Genomic DNA, 21,795 nt, shown 5'->3' on the forward strand with positions numbered 1-21,795 from the left:
GGCCGACGTGGGGCTCCCATCTCAGGACTGCAAGATCACAACCTGGGCTGATATGAAGAGTTGGGTGCTTAACTGACTGAGCCACCCAGGCACCCCCTTCTTCATAACCATTTTTAAATGTATAGTTCAGTAATACTTATATTCACATTGTTGTGTAATAGATGTCTGGAATTCTTTGTTTTGCAAAACTGATACACTATACCCACCGAACAGCTCTCCATTTCCCCCTCCTACCAGCCCCCAGCAGTTGGTCTCTTATTTTATACTTGCCACCTAGAACTGTGAAAATATTAGAGGGTGAAGGGTGAGTTGGTGAATAAGAATGATGGTCATCTGTGTTCTGATGTGGCTCTTTACCCATTGGGGTGTTAAAGTAACTTGTGATTTTTGGTTTACCTGACTTTTAGCTGCCCAGTTTATCAAACAGAAGCTTCCTGATCTTCTGCGTTCTTACATTGACGCAGACGTCAGTGGAAATCAAGAAGGTGGCTTCCAAGATATAGCAATAGAGGTCCTACATCTCCTCCTCTCCCATCTCCTCTTTGGGCAGAAGGGAGCCTTTGGAGTTGGACAGGAACAAATAGACGCTTTTCTTAAGACGCTGCGCAGAGGTAAAGGAGTGTCTGTTGCCTACAAAAGATGATTTCGTGACAAGGATTTTAGAATATAAGTGAAGACCATGATTTATCTATAAGTTGGTAATTTTTTAAGGAAGTAATTTGTAATTTTAAATATGAAAGTTAAAGCCTCATAGGAAAGGTATAAAATGAACGTAACTGTAGTAACATTGTTATGTAGATACAGTCTCGGTTAAGACTTGGTATATTTCCATGTAGTCTTTTTTCTCCCTTAGGGTGATGGAGACTACACTGTGGTGACATGTTCTTTTTACTTAAGAAAATTGGCCATTATTGATATACCCACTTTGCCTATCTGGCTATTTGAAATGCTATGCTAAGAGAACTCTTGGCTTCTATTGTTGCCATTCTTCTTTTCTCCTATCTTTCTTTTAGAGATATAAGTAGTCTTTTTGAAACAAATCTTTTTTTTTTAATATTTTTTTAAAACTTGATTTATTTATTTTTGAGAGAAGGGGTGGCAGAGAGAGAATCCCAAGCAGGCTCAACGCTATCAACATGAAGCCTGATGTGGGGCTCAAACTCTGTGAGATCACCACTTTTAACTGACTGAGCCACCCAGGCATCCCTAAAACAAGTCTTGATGATAAACTAACCACTGTCCATTTCCACTGTTACTTTGCTTTCTGATGTTTAAATACCTGAATTTTAAACTGCATTAACTTTCTCAGTGATAAGTTTTCTTATCAATGAAACAAATAGACAATGATATTTCGATGGTCTCTGATGCTTTGTTTGTATGAGAACTGATAGTTAATCTTGTGAAATTTTAAAGTAATATTTAGGATGTGAATTGGCCACCAGATATTGGGATCCTAGCATAAAAACTTAACAAATATACTTGAGCAATTTTTGTGATGAGCAAATACTCAAATTTTGGAGTCGGTGTTAAAGTTGTAACTTGGGCTAGCTGGATTGGAAAAAACTGAATAACCTTTGAACATGAACTTGTGCAAAATTCAGATTTGGGGGCTTTTAAAGACAGTAAATGAGAATAGTTTGTTTTTCATCAGTTTAGCAATTACAATCTTTTCCTCCTTCAGATTTTCCTCAGGAACGCTGTCCCGTGGTGCTTGCACCACTTTTATACCCTGAAAAACGGGACATTCTAATGGACAGGATCCTGCCTGATTCCGGAGGGGTAGCTAAAACCATGATGGAGAGTTCCTTGGCTGATTTCATGCAGGAAGTAGGCTATGGCTTTTGTGCAAGGTTGGTAGTAAGATACACTAAACTTCTGTTTACTCCTGTGCCAAATACGATGTAATTCTTTAAGGCAAGTTGCTAACACTACTTAATGTGCTATTATCTTTGCCTCTTAAGAATTTTACTTCCGAATTTAATCTTCCACATATAGGCATACCTCGTTTTGCTGTGCTTTACTTTGTTGTGCTTTGCAGATACTGCACTTTTTACAAATTGAAGGTTTGTGGCAACCCTGTGTTGAGGAAGTCTGTTGGCACTATTTTTCCAATAATGTGCTTACTTTGTGTCTCTGTCACATTTTGATAATTTCTCACAGTATTTCAAAGTGTTTCATACTGTATTTGTTATGGTTATCTATAACTCAATCAAAAGCTCAGGTGATGGTTAGCAATTTTCAGCAAAAAGTATTTTTTTAATTAAGGTATGTACATTTTGTTTAGACCTAATGCTGTTGCACACTTGATAGACTACAGTATAGTGTAAACATAACTTACATGCTGGGAAATCAAAAAATTCATTTGGCTTTATTGCAGTGGTCTGGAACTGAATCTACAAAATCTCTGAGATATGCCTCTACTAGTTTTGGTGACAGCTGTAAATATCATGGTGGCTAAATTTCTGTCTCTTTATCTCTAGTTTCCCAAATTTAGAAATCATAGGTTCCTAGCCTAGTTGCTAGGATAGACATTTTTAGCTTTTGGGGGAGAGAGAGCATTGAGGCAAGTGTTTATGGAAATTGTATCATTTCCTACCTCATGAGTTTAACTTTCTCTTCCCTCCCTGAACCTTCAAATCCCCACTGTACCTTCCTTTTCTATAGCCTTCCTTTTCTCCCTGTTTTATAGCCTCCTCTTGAATGTTTTTCTCACTTGTGAAGGGCCCCCAAGGAGATAGTTTCACCCTTTTGGTAGCACTCAGGACTTGATAAAGTGGATTGTCATTATTTTCCTGAGAGGAATTAAGGATATTAATGTGCTTTGCTTTTATTTTAAATGTAGCTTTTAATGTTTTTTTTTTTTTTTAATGTTTATTTTTGAAAGCGAGAGAGTATGAACAAGGGTGGGGCATAGACAGCAGGGGAGGGACAGGATCTGAAGCAGCTCTGTGCTAATAGCAGTGAGCCTTGTGCAGGGTTTGAACTCGTGAACCGTGAGATCATGCCCTGAAACCAAAGTTGGACGCTCAACTGACTGAGCCACCCTTGTGCCCCAGCTTTTAATGTTTTAAAAACTCTTCATACAAACCAAATCTACATTTATTTTTGAAAATGTGTTTGTGGGTATGTGTATGTGCCTGGCATAAAACTTGTTTAGTTAAACTTCAAGGTGTAAAGTAGCAAAGTTAGGGTACATTTTCAAGGCTATGTCCATACCAGAATAATCAAACTCACCTTGAGTATCAGTATTTTATTTTATTTTAAAACTTCATTTAAGTAATCTCTACACCTAACGTGGGGCTCAAACTCATGACCCTGAGATTAATAAGAATCCTGTGCTTTCCTGAATGAGCCAGCTAGGTCCCCTGTGTGTTAATATTTTATATTTATGTATGTATTATTTCTAGAAGTTTGTTTATTTTGGGAGAGACAGTACAAGTTGGGGAGGGAGAAAGAGAATCCAGGCAGGCTCTGCACCGTCAGCACAGAGCCTGACGTGTGGGACTCGAACCCACGAACCATGAGGTCATGATCTAAGCCGAAACCAAGACTTGGGGCACTTAACCAACTGAGCCACCCAGGCGGCCCCTCCCCCACACCGAGTATCAGCATTTTAAAAAAATTTTTTAACGTTTATTTATTTTTTGAGAGACAGCATTAGCAGGGGAGGGGTAGAGAGAGAGGGAGTCACAGATTCCAAAGCGGGCTCCAGGCTCCGTGCTGTCAGCACAGAGTCCGACGTGGGGCTCGAACCCACGAACTGCGAGACCATGACCTGAGCCGATGTTGGACGCTTAACCCACTGAGCCCACCGAGCCCACCCAGGCACCCCTCGAGTATCAGTATTTTATTTATTTTTTTATTAAAAAAAATTTTTTTTAAATGTTTATTTATTTTTGAGACAGAGCATGAATGGGGGGAGGGTCAGAGAGAGAGGGAGACACAGAATCCAAAGCAGGCTCCAGGCTCCGAGCTGCCAGCACAGAGCCCGACGCGGGGCTCGAACTCATGGACCGCGAGATCATGACCTGAGCCGAAGTCGGCCGCCCAACCGACTGAGCCACCCAGGCGCCCCTCGAGTATCAGTATTTTAAAGAGTAACTTGATTCATGTTGAAGATGGAAGGAGTTAATTTTATTTGTCTTTGTGAAAAATAATCATTACTCTTGGCTCATACTTTATTCCACTGATTTTTTTTTGTTTATTTTGAGAGAGAGCTTGCGAGCAGGGATGTGGCAGAGAGAAAGAGGGAGAGAGAATCTCAAGCAGGCTCCACATTGTCAGTGCACAGTTGGACATGCGGCTCCATCTCATGAATGTGAGATCATGACCTGAGCCAAAATCACAAGTCAGATGCTTAAATGACTGAGCCACCTAGGCGCCCCTCTTCCACTGATCTTTTAAACTTCTGCCATTTTCCTTTTTCTCTCTAGTTTTACTGAGAAATAGTTGATATCCATCACTGTACAAGTTTAAGCATATAGCCTGATGGTTTTGATTTACATACGTTACGAAATGGTTGCCATGATAGATTCAGCTCATATCTACCTTGTAATATAGATACAGCAAAAAAGGAAAGAAAGCCTTCCCATTTTCTTAGTTACGTAGGTGGTTTTTATATTCCTAGCTATATGAAAGTAACATGGAATGAAGCTGGTATTAGTAAAAGTCTAAGGATTTCACTTAAGGATTATTTTATATTAGCATTTCTTATCTTTGGCATGAAGGGTGGAAACATTTTTCTGAAGTTTATTTTCTGTTTCAGTATTGAAGAATGTCGCAATATAATCATGCAGTTTGGTGTCCGGGAGGTTACCGCTGCCCAGGTTGCCAGGGTTTTGGGAATGATGGCTCGAACTCATTCAGGATTGACAGATGGAATTCCATTACAGGTAAGTGTAGAAGTCAACTATTATACAATTTGAATTAATGTCCTGCCCTCTTTATTTATTAAGTAACAGTATGATTGATTGTTCTACCAACCAGAGCTGAACACATTAAGTAGTTGGTTTTGTTTAATTCAAATTTTACTTGTACAGAGTATCTCTGCTCCTGGCAGTGGGATCTGGAGTGATGGAAAAGATAAAAGTGACGGAGCACAGGCACACACGTGGAATGTAGAAGTCTTGATTGATGTTCTCAAAGAACTGGTGAGTACATGTAATCATGATTTTATATTCATTATGTTAATATGATGTAGCCCAAAGAAAGCAAACTGTAACAAATAAAATTCTGCTGAATAAGCCGTAGTGTTTTGGTGTTCCTGACTTCATTGGCTCCAAAGTAATGAAGTGTCCAAGATGATTATGTACTGGAGATGGTTTATAATCAAATACCAGTTTTGTTCATTAGGAGTTGTTGCTGCGCAGTTCTCAGTGATACTACTGAGGTGATTTGGTGGAGTCCTGGTGTGGTTAGTTTGGAGGGACAGCTTTATTTCATAGTAATAATTGTATAAAGAATTACCAAGAAAGGGGGCCTTCTGAAAATTTTCTGGGAAGTGCAACAGAAATCTTGCTATCTTTTTTATGGTGGGTAAGGATAATAAAAATCCATACTTCTCTTAATGACTTTCACTTCTAGAATATCCACAAACTAAATAATTGGCCCCCAGATAAAGTACTTCTCCTAAAATATTAAAATGCTTAAATAAAATATGTAGGAATGAAACTTGGAAATTTTGAAAGGGAGTGATGAAATTTAGTCATTGGGAGAATAGTGCAGTCAAGGTGTAATATCTTTAGTCTCATTCATAAAATGTCAAGGAACAAAATATAACATTAAAGACTACATATACATATTTATAACATTCGTTGTGTCAGGTCATTTAGCTATCCTAAGCCTCCGTTTTAATTTTCCATGTTTGTAACTTATAGATAGAGTTGGGTTACGGTTGTCTGTATTACCTTACTATTAACATTATGGATCTTTAAATTTTTCTTAGTAGTAGGTGGAGTCATAGTGTTCAGACCTATTTTCCTTTAGTAATAGGATAAAATAATACTTGATCATGGCAGAAAATTTGGAAAATGAAAAGCAAAATACAGCCATAGTTTCTGTTACTAGTTACTGTTACTGTTCTGTTACTAGTTACTAGTTACTGTTGTTTTTATTCTGTGGTTGTTATGCAAAAGTGAAGAACATGCCCTTTTCACTCAGTAGTTTCATTATTGTACTTTATTGCCCTGTTGAAAATATATCGCCCTACTGAAAATAATTTCTCTTTAAAAATTGCAGACAAGGACAGTATTTTCATGTTATCTGAACCTATTTTCTGTTTTCAGAGACTGTAAAAGGCTATAAAATGGAGTGCCTACACTGTGGGTTTGAACACTTGAGTTAGTAACCTGTTTTCTTCCTTCTTCTTTTTTCTTCTCATGTATTAGGGTTTTTTGTACTTTAAAAAAAATGTACATTAAATTTTTTTTTTAAATTTAACATTTATTTTTGAGAGAGCAAGCAAGGGGAGGGGGGGAGAGAAACAGGCCCCGTGCTTTTAGCGTAAACCCGATGTGGGGCTTGACCTCAAAAACTATGAGATCATGACCTGAGTCGAAGTTGGATGCTTAACCAACCGAACCACCCAGGTGCCCATTCTGTACATTTTTTGTAGACAGGAGCAGGAAACCATTTCAGATACATTTTGGGTCAATGATTTTTTTTCTCCATTGCTCACCAACAAGTGGAAGAAACCACAGGGGATTCTTACAGTTTTACCAAACTAGCCTGTGGATTTACCAAATTCGTCTCTATGATAAGGCTATTTAATAGTACATTAATGGTTCTGTTCTGTCACAGTCATGGAAGCAAATTTTAGAAAGAAAAACAATCTTATTTTCTCAGTGCTCTTGTTGGCTTGGAGTGAGTACTTAATTTGAAGTTTGTGTTTGTACCGTTGCTTTTTTCTTAAGTGTATTTATTTAGAGAGAGAGAAAAAAAGTTAGTTGGGAGAGAGGAGAGAGACAATCCCAAGTAGTTTCCGTGCTGTTGGTGCAGAGCCCCACACAAGGCTTGATAACCACGAACCTTGAGATCATGACCTGAGCTGAAGTCAAGATTCGGACCCTCAAATGATTGAGCCCCCCAGGCGTCCCTGTACTGTTACTTTTATAAAAAGCAAGCATTAATGTCTTCATGACTTGAAAGGGGTCACCTTGGAGCAAAACTAAACTGACCATGATGCTTTGAAGAGTTTTAAATACAAAGTGTGGACAGCCTCTTTCTTCTTAAGCATAAAATAAACTTAGTACTTTGTGCAGAGTGGTAAATTATCTTCTGTAAACTGGTTAACTTTGCTTTGTGTTTTCTTAAGGAGTCTCATACTGATTTTTGTTGAATACCTTTTCATAGAACGTTTTTTCAATGGAATTTTCAATCATTTTGACATAAAGAATTTAAACCACTTTTCCTGATACAATTGGTATACTTTCTGGGGAGCTCTTTAGTTAATTAAGAATGGTATTTGGGGAGGGGCACCTGGGTAGCTCAGTTGGGTAAGCATCCAACTCTTCATCTTGGCTCATGTCATGATCTCATAGTTTGTGAGCTTGAGTCACGTGGGCTCTGTGTGGATGGCATGGAGCCTTGTTTGGGTTTCTCTCCCTCACTCTCTGCCCTTCCCAAGCTGGCCCTGTCTCTCTCTGTCTCTCGAAAGATAAACTTAAAAATCCCTTTTTAAAAATAATGGTATTTGGGATAATTGATTTATCTTTGCTACTTTGTTCCAAGTTAGTAGAATCTTGGCTTAAAACCGAGTCATTGATTTAACAGTTTTGCCAGACTGGGATGGGAGTGTTAGTTGAACTAAGTATGGGAAGAGAGAGTTCCCTTTTACATACTCCCATAGTCAGAAATATGTCATGAACTGAAAGGTTGGAGTGCCTCGCTAGAAGAGCTGGTTTATTTTGAATATGAAGTATTTACTTTTCTAAGTCTCTAGAAATGCCAGATAATGATTATTTTGAGTTTATAATTAGAACATTTTAATTTAATTTCAGATTTAATTTGTCTCTTTGGATAAAGCATAAAAATGTTTACAGTTTTTGTCCATTCATTCGATTTTGAAATGTTTTTCTGTTTTAGAACCCGAGTTTGAATTTCAAGGAAGTAACTTATGAACTGGACCATCCTGGATTTCAAATTCGTGATAGTAAAGGACTTCATAATGTGGTTTATGGCATTCAGAGGGGTCTAGGAATGGAAGTGTTCCCAGTCGACCTCATATATAGACCTTGGAAACATGCAGAAGGCCAGGTGAGCTGATGGTGTTTAGCTTTGGAAGAGGAAGCACATAATGACTTATTCCTTATGTAGTGCCATCTGTCCATTGATTAAAACATTCTTTTAAAATAGAATTTGTTTTGTGTAGTTCAGAATAGCAGAGACTGTCAGTTTTGAAAAGATTATTATCTTGGTTTATCGTAGTTTAGTACTAATCAAACTCTAAGTGAAGCAAACCGTTTCCCCAACTGTTTGTCTCCAACACCATTTTATCTCATACCTTTCATCTGTTTGTATTGTCTGTGGCTTCAAAAGAGCAGAAAGTTAATGTTTTAAAGGGAAATTGTCATTCTAGTAACCTTAAGATTGAAATTAGCTGAATGAAAATGTTGCAGATTTTCATAGCATTTGCAGTCATTTATGGTGGTAAGGACTTTTTTCCTCTTGTTCCAGCTCTCTTTTATTCAGCATTCCCTTATAAATCCAGAGATCTTCTGTTTTGCTGACTATCCCTGTCATACGGTTGCCACTGATATTCTGAAAGCACCACCAGAGGATGACAATCGAGAAATTGCCACATGGTAAACACTCTCCTCTAGCGTTTCTTGAAAGGATAACTTGTGCTTTTTTGCAGTAGAAAATTAATAGGGAGCAACTACATAGTTAAAAGGTTTTACTGAAACAGTATTCTTAGTGAGCCGACTTTAAATTTTTAGATGGGTGTTAATGGATAAAAATCTAATTTTAGTCCCATTGGCACTAGATAGTTACATTTTTTCCTCTCTAAGGTCTGCCACTGGGTATTCTCTGAAACTGTCAAATATTGGAAAAGAGGTTTGTACTTCTCCTTTAGATTAGATCCTTTTCTTCTGCCTACAGATTTACTTGCTTTCTTTCCTTTGTAAGTAGCTCAAGTTGGCCAAACCATCCATTCTAATCCTTTCAGCTAAATTACCTAGTTTATTTGAGTTCCAATTCCTAATTTCTGAGGGAGAATCAGACTTTGGCCCAGTACATTTCTCCTGGAACTCAAGTCACTCCTCTCTAGGAATATGAGGTAAGGATGGTGAAAGTACTTCCATTACTGTTGAAATACACACACGCGCACACACACACACACTCTCTCTCTCTCTCTCCCCCGCCCCCCACCCTCCCTGCCCCCCCCCCCCTTTCTCTCAAACACTCTAACACGCTCTCACACACTCACTCAACAGAGGGGACATGGGCTTGATTGCTCCCCAGAGGTAACTACTTTATGTTTCTTATCTCTTCTTCCTAACTGTAGTTTTCTGAGATCCTTTTCTGACACGGAACAGATGATCCTCTGCATTTTGGGTGCTATGGGTGTGTTTTTTAGGGCAGTTTAAAGCCCTTTTGATATTTCCAGTTCTTCTAAAGTCAAGAAGAGATGGTAAACTTTTCCTGTGAAGGTTTAGTTAACATCTGGGTTTTCTGACCATATAGTCTCCTGTAGCAAGTACTTAAGCTCTTTATTGTAGCACAGTATAAATACAGATGTAGCTCTCTCAGAAAACATTTAGTGAAATAGGCAGTGGGTGAGGTTGGTCTGTGGGTGCAGTTTGCTGATCCCTGTTCTGAAAGATTGACCCCAAGCAGTAGTTTGTTCTAAAATGTGTCCTTGGGGCGCCTGGATGGCTCAGTTGGTTGAGCATACAACCTTGATTTTGGCTTGGATCATGATCTCATGGTTTGTGAGTTTGAGCCCTGTATCGGGCTCTGTGCTGAATGCACGGAGCCTGGTTGGGATTCTCTCTTTTCTCTCAAAAATAATGAATCTTAAAGAAAGTGTATCCTTTTCCCAGGTGCTAGCAAAATTGTATCTGTAGGCTTGATTGAATTTTTTTTTTTTCTGTTAAGTCTAATGTATATAGCAGTATTTATTTTGTGAAACTAAAATGTCATATTAAATTTAACAGTTCCTTAACATAGCTGTACATTCAAGTCTGTCTCAAAATTGTCTTTTAACAGTTTGTATGAGTAAGAGTCCAGACAGGGTTCATATAGTTTATTCTGTAAGTCTTCCTTTTCTCACTCTTCTTTTTTAAAATAATAACTTTTAGGGGTGACTGGGATGCTTAGTTGAGTGTCTGACTTTGGCTCAGGACATGGTCTCATGGTTTGTGAGTTCGAGCCCTGCCTCCCCCTACTCTCTCTCAGAAATCAACTTTAGAAATAAATATAACTTTTGCCATTGATTTGATGAAGTAATCGGATCATTTCTCCTTTAGAATACCCCATAGTATGGGATATATGTTTCCTGATGGCATTTAGTTTGATCTCTGTCTCCATAGTTTTCATGCACTATGGGTAGAGTAAAATTTTGATGTTTGATTAAAGTCAACCACTTTCAGCTTCTTGGGGCAAGAATAATGCATATGGGATGTGTGGACCTCTGAACTTGGGTGATACCAGGGGGCACTGAAGTTATACCTTTTCATTATCAAAGTAAGCGTCCAGCCTGTATTTTTGTGTAAAATTTTTCAGTGTATAAATTAGGTCAATGTTTGTATTTTCCATTTTCGAGCATTTCTAAACTCTGTGATGTTGTTTGCTTCTATTTTACACGCTAATCACAAAAATCTTCAATGATACCTCCTTGATAAGAAGGATCCATGATTATGTCAGTGGTCTGTAGTATTGCCTCTCCACTTACTCTCAACTTGGACTATCTCTGAAATTAGTGTGATATACTAGTATATAATTTTAATATGAACACTAGTTTAAATATTTTTCAAATATTAATAGATGACCCCTCAGTTTTGTCATGATAGTTGGTATGACTTATTTGGAAAATGGATTTTTGTATACTTACGTTTTCATTGACAGAGTATCTTACTTCCATTCTTGTTAGGAAGAGCTTGGATTTGATTGAATCTCTTCTGAGGCTTGCAGAGGTGGGGCAATATGAGCAAGTTAAACAGCTCTTCAGCTTCCCTATTAAACACTGTCCAGACATGCTGGTATTGGCCTTACTACAGATCAACACCTCTTGGCACACCTTGCGCCATGAGCTCATCTCCACTCTGATGCCAATTTTCCTCGGAAACCATCCTAACTCTGCTATTATTTTGCACTATGCGTGGCATGGGCAGGTAAGACATGAATATTTCTTTGTCTTAATATTTGACATTCTGTGGAAGATGTTCAAACTAAATTGTCAATCTTGAATATGACACTTTGGAAAAGTTGCACTTTCATGAAGCCTATTTTATCTTTTAGCATCATGTGGGTGTTAAAGTATAAAACTTTAAAGAATAAGAAGGCAGTTAAAAAATCAATATCATGAAAGCTCCAAACCACTATGATTTGGTAACAGTAATGAGCTTAATTATTTATCATGGAAGCAGAAGGTACTCCTGTCACTTTTTAACTGCAAATGGGAGAAGATCACAGGTCAATTTGACATTTTCTATTTTATCTAAATTCAGCATCTAAATTTTATTTTAGTTTCTGCTGCAGTGACTTTTAAGTCCTGTGCTGCTTTCCTTCCCTAATTTATAACAAGTAAATGTTTTCTTGTCCATTGCACCTCCCCCTGTTCCCACTAGCCTGTATTTTTAATAATAACAAATGGAGAAGCTTAGGCGGGTAGAAAAGCAGTCATCAACTACTTTACATCAAGTTTCTTTTCTGGCTGGCTGGTTTTTTTTTTTTTTTTTCCTTTAACCATTTTCATTCTCAGTGTAGTTTACATTATATATAAGTGCTTTTAAAACATTAAACTCTTATTTATAAATGAAAAATGTTAGCTTTAGTTCCATGCTGTCAAGTCAGCCCTCCATTTCTAGGGACTCAACTTACATGGTAAACTTACAGTTGACAGAATGTTTAGCAGCCATTTACAAGGTTTGCTGCCCAGACCTTTTTAGGTCTTTCTCACCACAGCTATAAGGTACAAAGGGCAGGTAGAAAGGAGCTGCATCTCTTCACTTCTTGTTGAATACTTGTTTCACCTGAACCTGCTGTTGCCTCAAGACAGTTACTGGAAAGTGATTTAGATACAGTGCTAGCAATTGCCTTGCCATTGCTTCCATGAGAATTGATTGCTGAACTATGACTGTTGGTTTCATTCAGCTGCAAAACTTTAAATCAGTTCTCAAAGCTAGGATGTTTTCTGTACAAAAAGGAAATTGAACAATCACCAAAAACAAACAAACAAACAAAAAAAAAGGAACATTCTTATTTGTTAAAATAGGTAGATTTAGAATGTGCAAGTACCATTCCCAGAAATACTGATTGAACACTACACTGCAGCGTGAGAAATGATTACCTTAAACTACTTTTTTAAATCTATAGACTAGTAAGTTATAACTTAGTAAGGAATTAAACAAATTTCATGTGCCCTCATGTTCACACCATAATCTGTTTGAAAATGTATTGGCCTATGTTTTATAGGAGAAGTACATTTATTGAATGACTGTATGACCCAAGGTTTAGGAACAGACTTTCATTTGGAAGATGTGGAAATAACTTGACTTTCCTATAAAGAATGTCACTGCAGTCACTGCTTGAGGCTTGAACTGATGCACCTCAATTTTTTGTAAATATAACAAGTAAAATTAGCTGGGCATTCATGGTAGTGCCTGTGAAAACGTTTAGCATTATTGATATGTAACCCCTGTTTTCTTAGGGACAGTCTCCCTCAATCCGCCAACTTATCATGCATGCAATGGCAGAATGGTACATGCGAGGGGAGCAGTATGACCAGGCCAAATTGTCTCGAATACTTGATGTGGCCCAGGACTTGAAGGTGAGCTCGGAGGGACAGGCTGATATTTTTATTTATTAATGATAAAACAGACTTTTTATGTTATCTAGATACCTTAGGGATAATTCAAATATAACTAGCTCTTAGGTAGCTTATGTTGAGCTTTATAGTTTTGCATTGTAAGTAGACAGGGATTGAAACAGTGGTTTTGGAAACGTAAGAAATGTTTTCATTGTTTACATTTGACTGAATTTTGTTTGGTCTTCTATGGTAGTTGCAAGGCTATTTTAAAGCAAGTGATAACTGGCCTCAGATGTAGATCTGTGAGATATAATTTGTGGAGAAACTGGTTGGGTTTTACACCCTTTGCAGATTTCATTAACATTAATGGAATCTTTTCACAAATAGTCTCTGATTCTTGATGTCTTTGACCAGTAGGTGCATAGTACTGATATTGCAGTTGTGCTTAGGTTAGAATAAGCCCGACTTTAGATTTTTAAAAACGGAGTAAGGATACTTTTTCATGCATCATATGCTCTGATTCAGGTTTAGTTATTTTAAGAAACACAGGGTAAAGTTTATTTTGGAGGTCAAGTCATATGTCCACCTTTGAAATGTGATCTTATTTTAAGTAAGAACTAAATCAGCACTGAATTGTAGTAAGCTTTAACAAAAATATGACCAAGAAAATATTAGCAATGTTTTATTTAGACTTGTTTGTGAAAATAAAAGCAGGAAACAAAATAGGACAGAGTGATAGAAAGATACCTAATTGCTTGACTTACAGTTTCTGATATTCTTTTGCTTTAGGCCTTGTCAATGCTGCTAAATGGTACTCCATTTGCCTTTGTTATTGACCTTGCTGCACTTGCTTCGCGTCGTGAATACCTCAAACTTGACAAGTGGCTCACAGATAAAATTCGAGAGCATGGAGTAAGCAGGATTTGTCCCATTTGTTACTTCTCTTAAATTTTGATGCCTAAAATAGCTAAATGAACAACCTTTTTAAATGGCAGTGGAATGTTATATTGTGGATTTTAGTCATACTGTCTTTAAGCTGAAAGCAGTTTATCTTAAATCTGAAAGCGATTAAGATCAATATCTGATACACCAGGAAACTTTATATTTTCCAGGAGCCTTTTATCCAGGCATGTATGACTTTTTTAAAGAGACGGTGCCCTTCTATTTTGGGTGGACTTGCCCCAGAGAAAGATCAGCCCAAAAGTGCTCAACTTCCTCCAGAAACTCTGGCAACAATGTTGGCCTGTTTACAAGCTTGTGCAGGGTAAGAAGAGCATGCTTAAATATGACTGTTTAGTACTGGAATTAGATTATGAATAACTTGTTTTGGAAAATAAGGGTTGAATGAGTGTAAGTGACAGCAGTTTAGATAATCCAGTGGTTTTAAGTTTAGAGTACAATACTCAAAATACATTATTCTTTCCATTTGAATGGATTATTATTTTTATTTTTTTTTTTCTTTTTTGTATAATGTGAGGTGGGGTCCAGTTTCATTGTTTTGCATAGGAAGTTCAATCATCCCAACACCATTTGAAGAGACTGGTCTTTCTTTTAAATGGTCTTTTGGAAAATAAGTTGCCCATAATGTATGGGTTTTATTTCTGGATTCTTCGTTCTGTATATGTCTATCCTTATGCCAGTACCATAGGTTTTCAGTGAGATTTGAAATTGGGAAATATGAGTCCTCCAACTTTGTTCTTTTTTTTAGTATTGTTTTGGCTGTTCTGGGTCCCTTGCATTGCCATGTGAATTTTAGGATCAGCTTGTTGATTTTTGTGAAGTTATGAAGAAGCCCACTGGGATAATGTTGAATCTTTACATCATTTTGGGGGAATATTGCCATCTTAAAATACTAAGTATTTATGGGGCGCCTGGGTGGCTCAGTCGGTTGAGCGTCCGACTTCGCTCAGGTCACGATCTCACGGTCCGTGAGTTCGAGCCCCGCATCAGGCTCTGTGCTGACAGCTCAGAGCCTGGAGCCTGCTTCCGATTCTGTGTCTCCCTCTCTCTCTGGCCCTCCCCCCATTCATGCTCTGTCTCTCTCTGTCTCAAAAATAAATAAATGTTAAAAAAAAAAATTAAAAAAAAAATACTAAGTATTTTGATTCATGAATCTGAGATGTTTTTAGGTCTTTAATTCCTTTCAGGAATGTTTTCATTTTCAGTGTTTAAGTCTTACACTTGTTTTATTGTATTTATTGTTAAATATTTTGTACAAGGCATGTCATATGCAAATAGAATTTTATTTCTTCCTTTCCCATCTTTTTCTTATTTTCTCTAGTGTAAACGTCAGTCTAATGTTGAATAGAAATGGCAAGAGCACACACTCTTGTCTTGTTCTTGAATTTATAAGGAAAGTATTCCTTATTCACCATCAAGTGTGATGTTAGCTGTGGGTTTCCGTAGATACCCTTCCAGTTGAGATTTCCTTACCTTTAATTCTAGTTAGTTGCATGTTTTATCATTAAGGTGTTTTGTCAGATACTTTGGTCTACCTTTCTTGAGAAGGTCTTGTTTTTGTTTTTTATTCTGTTGTAGTATGTTAATAGAAATTTGGATGTTAAAAAATACTGCATTCCTGGGATAAATTTCACTTCAGTCTTTGTGTATGTATACTTTTTATATGCTGCTGAATTCAATTTGCTAGTATTTGGTGAGCATTTTTGTATCTATATTCCTAAGGGATATTGTTTTGTAGTTTTCTTGTGTTGTTTTTGTCTGGTTTTGATTATCAGGGTAATCTTGGATTCATACAATGAATTGGTAAAGTGTTCTTAACTCTTAATTTTTGTGAGAAAGATTGGTAACAGTTCTTTAGATGTTTCATAGGATTTAGCAGTGAATCCATCTGGTGTTAGGCTTTTCCTTGTGGTAGTTTTTAATTACTAATTCAATATCTTGTTATATATCTATGCATATTTTCTTTTTTTTCCCCCCCTTGGATCAGTGTTAGCAGTTTGTCTATGAATTTGTCCATTTCACCTAGGTTATCTAACTTGTTGGCATACCGTTCTTACATACTATATCCTTATCATCTTCATTTCTCTAAGGTTGGTAGTAATAGTCCTGTCTTTCACTTCCTGGTTTTAGTATTTGAATCTCTTCTCCCTTTTCCCCTACCCATTTCTTGTCATTTTGGATAAACGTATGTCAAGTTTGTTGACCTTTTCAGAGAAGCAACTTTTTGTTTTGTTTTTCTCTTGTTTTTCTATTTTCCATTTCATTTATTCGAACTGTCAACTTTATTATTTTCCTTCCTTATTTTGAATTTGGTTTGAACATTTTAAACCTGATTAAGGTGGAAAGTTTGGTTTTTCACTTGATATTGTTCCTGTTTAATTGGGGTGTTTATTTATGGCTTTGAATTTCCACCTATGAAATGCTTTAAGTTTGGTATTTTGTGTTTTCATTTTCACCTGAAAGTATTTTGTAATTTCCTGCGACCCATAAGAATAGGTTGTTTAATTTTTACGTGTTTGGGAATTACCTGGCTTTATTTTGTTACTGATTTTTTTTTTTTTTTTAAGTTATTTGGAGAGAGAGAGAACAAGGGCAGGGAGGGGCAGAGAGAGAGATGGAGACACAGAATCTGAAGTAGGCTCCAGGCTCTGAGATGTCCGCACAGAACTCTATATGGGGCTTGAACTTGTGAACCGTGAGATCATGACCTGAGCCAAGTTGTACCCTTAGTGAGCCACCCAGACACCCCTCAGATTTTATTTTTAAGTAATCTCTTTACCCAATGTGGGGCTCTAACTCACAACCCTGAGATCAGGAGTCTCATGCTCTACCAACTGACCAGTGAGGTGCCTTTGTAGTAGTCTTTTTTTTGTCATGTTTGGCCACTGAAGTCTCTGGGTAGCCTTGTGGTCAGCTAAGTCAATTACTTGACAACTTGTTAACCTTTATTTTCTTCTTAGAGCCTAAATGTCAACTTCAAGTGAGAGCTTGGTTCTTTTTAGGTCTTTCAGGGGAATATTACAGATTTAGGTATTGGCAGCACTCTACACATGTCTGAGGACTTCTTGGTTCCCTGGGAAAATGAGTGTTTTTCACAGTTCTATCCATGGGAATTTTATTCCCAAATTTTCCTTTTAAGCTTTTTGGGTAACCTATTGTTTGCTCAGACTGTTATCTTCTATCCCAGGAAGCCAGAAAATTAAAACAATTACCTTTAAATATTTCCTTCAGACACCTCAAGAGGAAAACGCTATTTTCAGTTGGCCAGCTATTAAGTCAGATAAAGATAATCTTGCCATTGTGGTCTCACAGGGAATCCTCTGGTGAAATAATGGCAATTCTCTAAGAATGAGGCTTTGCAGATGCCTCAAGCCACTTCCGAGCCCTCTCCCATGGCTGTCAGGCTGCTGGTTTTCTCTGAGATTGTAAACTATTAGTTCTCAAGGCAGCTGTGCAGCTTGAGAGGGGGCTGGGAATAAAGTAATTTAAGATTGCAGAAAGCTTTTATTACCAAGGTTTAGTTTTCTTTCTAGAGTAAAAATTCCTGGATTGTTGTAAGCCGTTAGTCTCCAGTGTTTTGATAAAGTTGATTGTGACAATTTTTGCCACTTTTTTAGTTACTTTTATAGGGGAGAGAATATATGGAGGTCTTTACTACACCATTTTTGCTTATGTACTATGTATTTTTTGTAAGTTCTGAAGTATAATAAACAGGTGTGAGTCTATTCTGCAGCTTCAACTGTAACATTTTTGAAGCTATCTTTCTTTGTCTTCCTCTCCAGTCCTGTTTTCTTCTGTCTCCCACACAGATCTTGAATTTTATTTTGCCTTGCCTTATTTTTTAAAAATTTACACATGTATATCCCTAACTCAGTGTACTCAATCAAGGAATATTTTGCTTCCTTAGAGTCATAAGACAGTATTATTGATTGTTATAACCAGAGACAAGTGTGCTGTTGGCACCTCCTGGGTAAAGGCCAGGGATGCTGGTAAACATTTTACAGTGCACGATAGAAACAAACACAACAAAGTCCAAAGTGCTAATAGTACAACATTTGAGAAACCCTGCTAAGTTCTTAATGTTCTAAAATTTAAAGTCTAGAGTTTTGACTCTCACATTTATATATTTTAATCTACCTGGAATTAAAATACTGTAAATTTAAGGGCATATTGAAATTGGATAAAATGGTTTTTTGTGTGTGTGTAGGGAGGTAGTTTACCTGACTTGGATTTCAGTTTCTTTTGTTGATTAGAAGTACCTGTTTTCTTGAAGCATTTAATGAAATAATTCGTGTAAAGGTTTTAAAAAAAAAATTTTTTTTTCCAAATTTATTTTTTTCAAATTTATTTATTTTTGCGACAGAGAGAGACAGAGCATGAATGGGGGAGGGGCAGAGAGAGAGGGAGACACAGAATCGGAAACAGGCTCCAGGCTCTGAGCCATCAGCCCAGAGCCCGATGCGGAGCTCGAACTCCCGGACTGCGAGATCGTGACCTGGCTGAAGTCGGACGCTTAACCGACTGCGCCACCCAGGCGCCCCAATTCGTGTACAGTTTTTAGAAGCGATACTGATAAAAAATAAATGCCAAAGAAGGAAAGTTCTTCCAATTAATAAATAAGTAATTATGATGGAGTTACAAAATTTAGTGGATGCTAAAAGTAGTGAGTGAACGTTTCAGGAGCAGGACAGTCAGCTAGTTTTAGAGTGTCTCCCCACAAATTAACAAAGGGAAAAGTAGTAATATTTTATTGAGAAAACTGGCAAATGCCACATTAATTCTTTGATCAAAGTGATCACCAGCTCTTTGTATAATATGCCTCATAATAAAACATGAAGGGCACCTGGCTAGCTCATTCATTAGAGCATGCGACTCTTGATTTCAAGTTTGTTAGTTTGAACCCCATGTTGGGCATAGAATTACTTGAAAAAATAATGCACTGAGAAGAATACGATGTAACTACTGTGGTAGTCCTGCCATAAATGTATCTAAAATATCAGACAAACTCAAAGTAAGGGACATTGTATAAAATACATATTTAAAAAAAAAATCAACTTGAAGAAGACAAATAACAGCTGATGAATTTTTTCCAGTTTAAAGAAATTAGGGTCGCCTGGGTGGCTCAGTCGGTTAAGTGTTCGACTTCGGCTCAGGTAGTGATCTCACAGTTTGTGAGTTTGAGCCCTGCATTGGGGTTGCTGTTGTCAGCTCGGAGCCTGGAGTCTGCTTCAGATTCTGTGTTTCCCTCTCTCTCTGCCCCTCCCATGCTTGCATGCATGCACGCACGCTCGCTCATGCGCGTGCACGCGCGCGTTCTCTCTCTCTCTCTCTCTCTCTCTCTCTCTCTCTCTCTCTCTCTCTAACATAAACATTAAAAAAAATGGAAGAAACTAAAGAGGTGACAGCTCAGTGCAGTGTATTGGATCATGATCCAAGGGTAAAGTAGCAGTGAAGTACATAATTGGAACAATTCATATAATTCTTTTTACCTTTTTTTTTTTAAATCTTTTTCAGAGAGCGAGAGACAGAGTGTGAGTGGGGGAGGGGCACAGAGAGAGGGAGACACAGTATCCGAAGCGGGCTCCAGGCTCTGAGCTGTCAGCACAGAGCCGGACGTGGGGCTCGAACTCAGGAACTGTGAGATCACGACCTGAGCTGAAGTTGGATGCCTAACCGACTATGCCACCCAGGCACCCCAACAATTGATATAATTTTAACACGGCCTGTTTGATTTTATCTGCGTTAAATTTTCTTATTTTTATTATTTTACATGGTTGTGTAAGAAAATGTCCTTGTTCTTAGGAAATACATAGTGAAGTATTTAGGAATAAAAGATATGTGATGTATCTAACCTTAAAAACTTCATGGAGGAGACAGTAGAAAGAATGGCTAAACAAATAGGGCAAAACGTAACTAACTGGTGGGTGAAGCATTTATGGGAGTTTCTTATAATATTAGTTAGCCTCTTCAAAGTTTGAAATTGTGTGAAATATAAGAAAGTTTTTCCAGAATAATATGGAATATTTTAATTAACCATATTTTATCAATCTAATATACCCAGCTTTTAATATTTTAAAATCTGAAAGGATTCATGTCATTAGCTATCTCTGAATTTGAAATCTTAACTATTGGCATCAAGAAGTAAAAGTAGTCACATTTAGAAAAAGAAAACATAAAACTACATTAAATGGGGTGCCTGGGTTGACTCCATTGATTAAGTCTCTAACTCTTGGTTTTGGCTCAGGTTATGATCTCATGGTTTCTGAGTTGGAGCCTCTTTGTAGGGCCCCACCCCAGTGCAAGGGGCTTGATTAAGATTCTCTCCTCTTTCTGCCCTTCCCACGCACACATGTATGCTTTCTCTCTCAAAAAATAAACTTAAAAAAACATTTAAAAGTTATTAGTTGCACTGTACACAAGGTTTAGTTTCAGAGGTATATATTAGATATCTTTGGGGCACCTGGGTGGCTTAATTGGTTAAGTGTCCAAATCTTGATTTGATCTCAGGTCATGATCCCAAGGTCATCAGATCAAGTCCCACATCAGGCTCCATGATGAGCATGGAGCCTGCTTAGGATTCTCTCTCCTCCTCCCCCTCCATCCCTCTTCCCCACTTGTGCATGTGCACTCTATCTCTAAAATAGAATTAAAAAAAAAGTAATTAAAGATCTCCAAGAGAGAGCCGTGCTCAGAAAATCCTAGTGATTAGTGATGGATACAAAGACGTGGTGTATGGTGGAAATGTAGCCATATGTTCTAGCAGGTTTTCTTTATTAGAAAATCAGGTTTGTTTATTTAGGTGTTCCAAGGAGTAGCAAGTGATATTTTTCACTCTTCTGTCTTTAGGAGTGTTTCTCAGGAGTTATCAGAAACCATCCTCACCATGGTAGCCAATTGCAGTAATGTTATGAATAAAGCCAGACAGCCACCACCTGGAGTTATGCCAAAAGGACGCCCTCCTAGTGCTAGCAGCTTAGATGCCATTTCTCCTGTTCAGGTAAGTGAATGCTACAACTGGTATGTCTGCATTTGTTCATAGACTTGGAATAGAATAAACTTCTACATCATAAGTAATCTACTCAAAGGAAAATTTGTCTGAGTTTATTTATTATCTTTTAGACACCTGCATGTCTAGCATCCACTATTACATTTTAAAGGAGATCTATAAATAGGCAACGTAGTTGAGGATAGACTTTAATCATTAAATAGAACCTGTCTCTGAGAGGAAAAGAGACAAAACAGCTTCTTTAGGTAAATGGTAAGGGCTTCTTTTTAAAATAAGAATAACTTAGACTTGAGAAATAAGCACTGCCTTTGAACCTGATGTGTCTTGTTTGTAGCTTCACGGGCCAAGCAACAGTGCTAGAGCATAAGGACTTGTTATAACTGGGGCTCTTCAGCTCTCAACTGAACTGCTCTTTTAAAAACAAGGTACATTTAAGTTACTCCCTGACACCAACCACCCCCCTTCTCTCTGGGAGCAACATACTCCACTTCTGTTTTCATCTGCATTGATTGGCAGATTGGGGTTTAAGAAAAAAAGAATGTTTAGTAATTCTTCAATGGCCGCTTTATGAAAGGCATTTATGTACCATTTCTGTAGTCATAAAGGTCTGAAATAATGCCATGAACCAAGGAGCTCGGAAGTGCAGTTATTAGATATTTTAAAAGATGTTTTGGTGAATAGCATACCTTGTTTTTTGTTTGCTTTAAATTAGAGCTGATCTCCTCCAACCCTTAAGATCCTCAAATTTTGAGTAGATTAATTTGTTTTGACTGGAAGATTTATTTCTAATTGCTAAGCTTTTATTGTGTTGGAAGTTAAATAATGTAGTTCGAGAGATTGTTTCTGTTGTAAAGGGGCT

The 21,795-nt window shown here is 37.5% G+C and overlaps 1 protein-coding gene and 1 non-coding gene across 8 annotated transcripts in view; both read left to right on the plus strand.

Annotated features, from left to right (window-relative positions):
• Positions 1-21,795, plus strand: part of CNOT1 (CCR4-NOT transcription complex subunit 1) — a 101,495-nt gene that overhangs the window by 45,937 nt on the left and 33,763 nt on the right. For all 7 annotated transcript variants that reach the window (XM_015074543.3, XM_015074542.3, XM_015074541.3 and 4 more), the window contains 11 exons: positions 408-611; positions 1,682-1,850; positions 4,766-4,892; positions 5,040-5,150; positions 8,083-8,253; positions 8,674-8,801; positions 11,093-11,333; positions 12,872-12,991; positions 13,760-13,882; positions 14,083-14,234; positions 20,777-20,927. In XM_015074543.3, coding sequence (XP_014930029.1) covers positions 408-611; positions 1,682-1,850; positions 4,766-4,892; positions 5,040-5,150; positions 8,083-8,253; positions 8,674-8,801; positions 11,093-11,333; positions 12,872-12,991; positions 13,760-13,882; positions 14,083-14,234; positions 20,777-20,927 — 1,697 coding nt within the window. The remainder of the gene's footprint in view (positions 1-407; positions 612-1,681; positions 1,851-4,765; positions 4,893-5,039; positions 5,151-8,082; positions 8,254-8,673; positions 8,802-11,092; positions 11,334-12,871; positions 12,992-13,759; positions 13,883-14,082; positions 14,235-20,776; positions 20,928-21,795) is intronic.
• LOC113604444 (small nucleolar RNA SNORA50) lies at positions 21,234-21,369 on the plus strand. The gene has a single exon (XR_003426386.1). It is a non-coding gene; the product is annotated as a small nucleolar RNA SNORA50 (small nucleolar RNA).

This window comes from Acinonyx jubatus, chromosome E2, assembly GCF_027475565.1.
Source record: "Acinonyx jubatus isolate Ajub_Pintada_27869175 chromosome E2, VMU_Ajub_asm_v1.0, whole genome shotgun sequence".
In the NCBI taxonomy this organism is placed as follows: Eukaryota; Metazoa; Chordata; class Mammalia; order Carnivora; family Felidae; genus Acinonyx; species Acinonyx jubatus.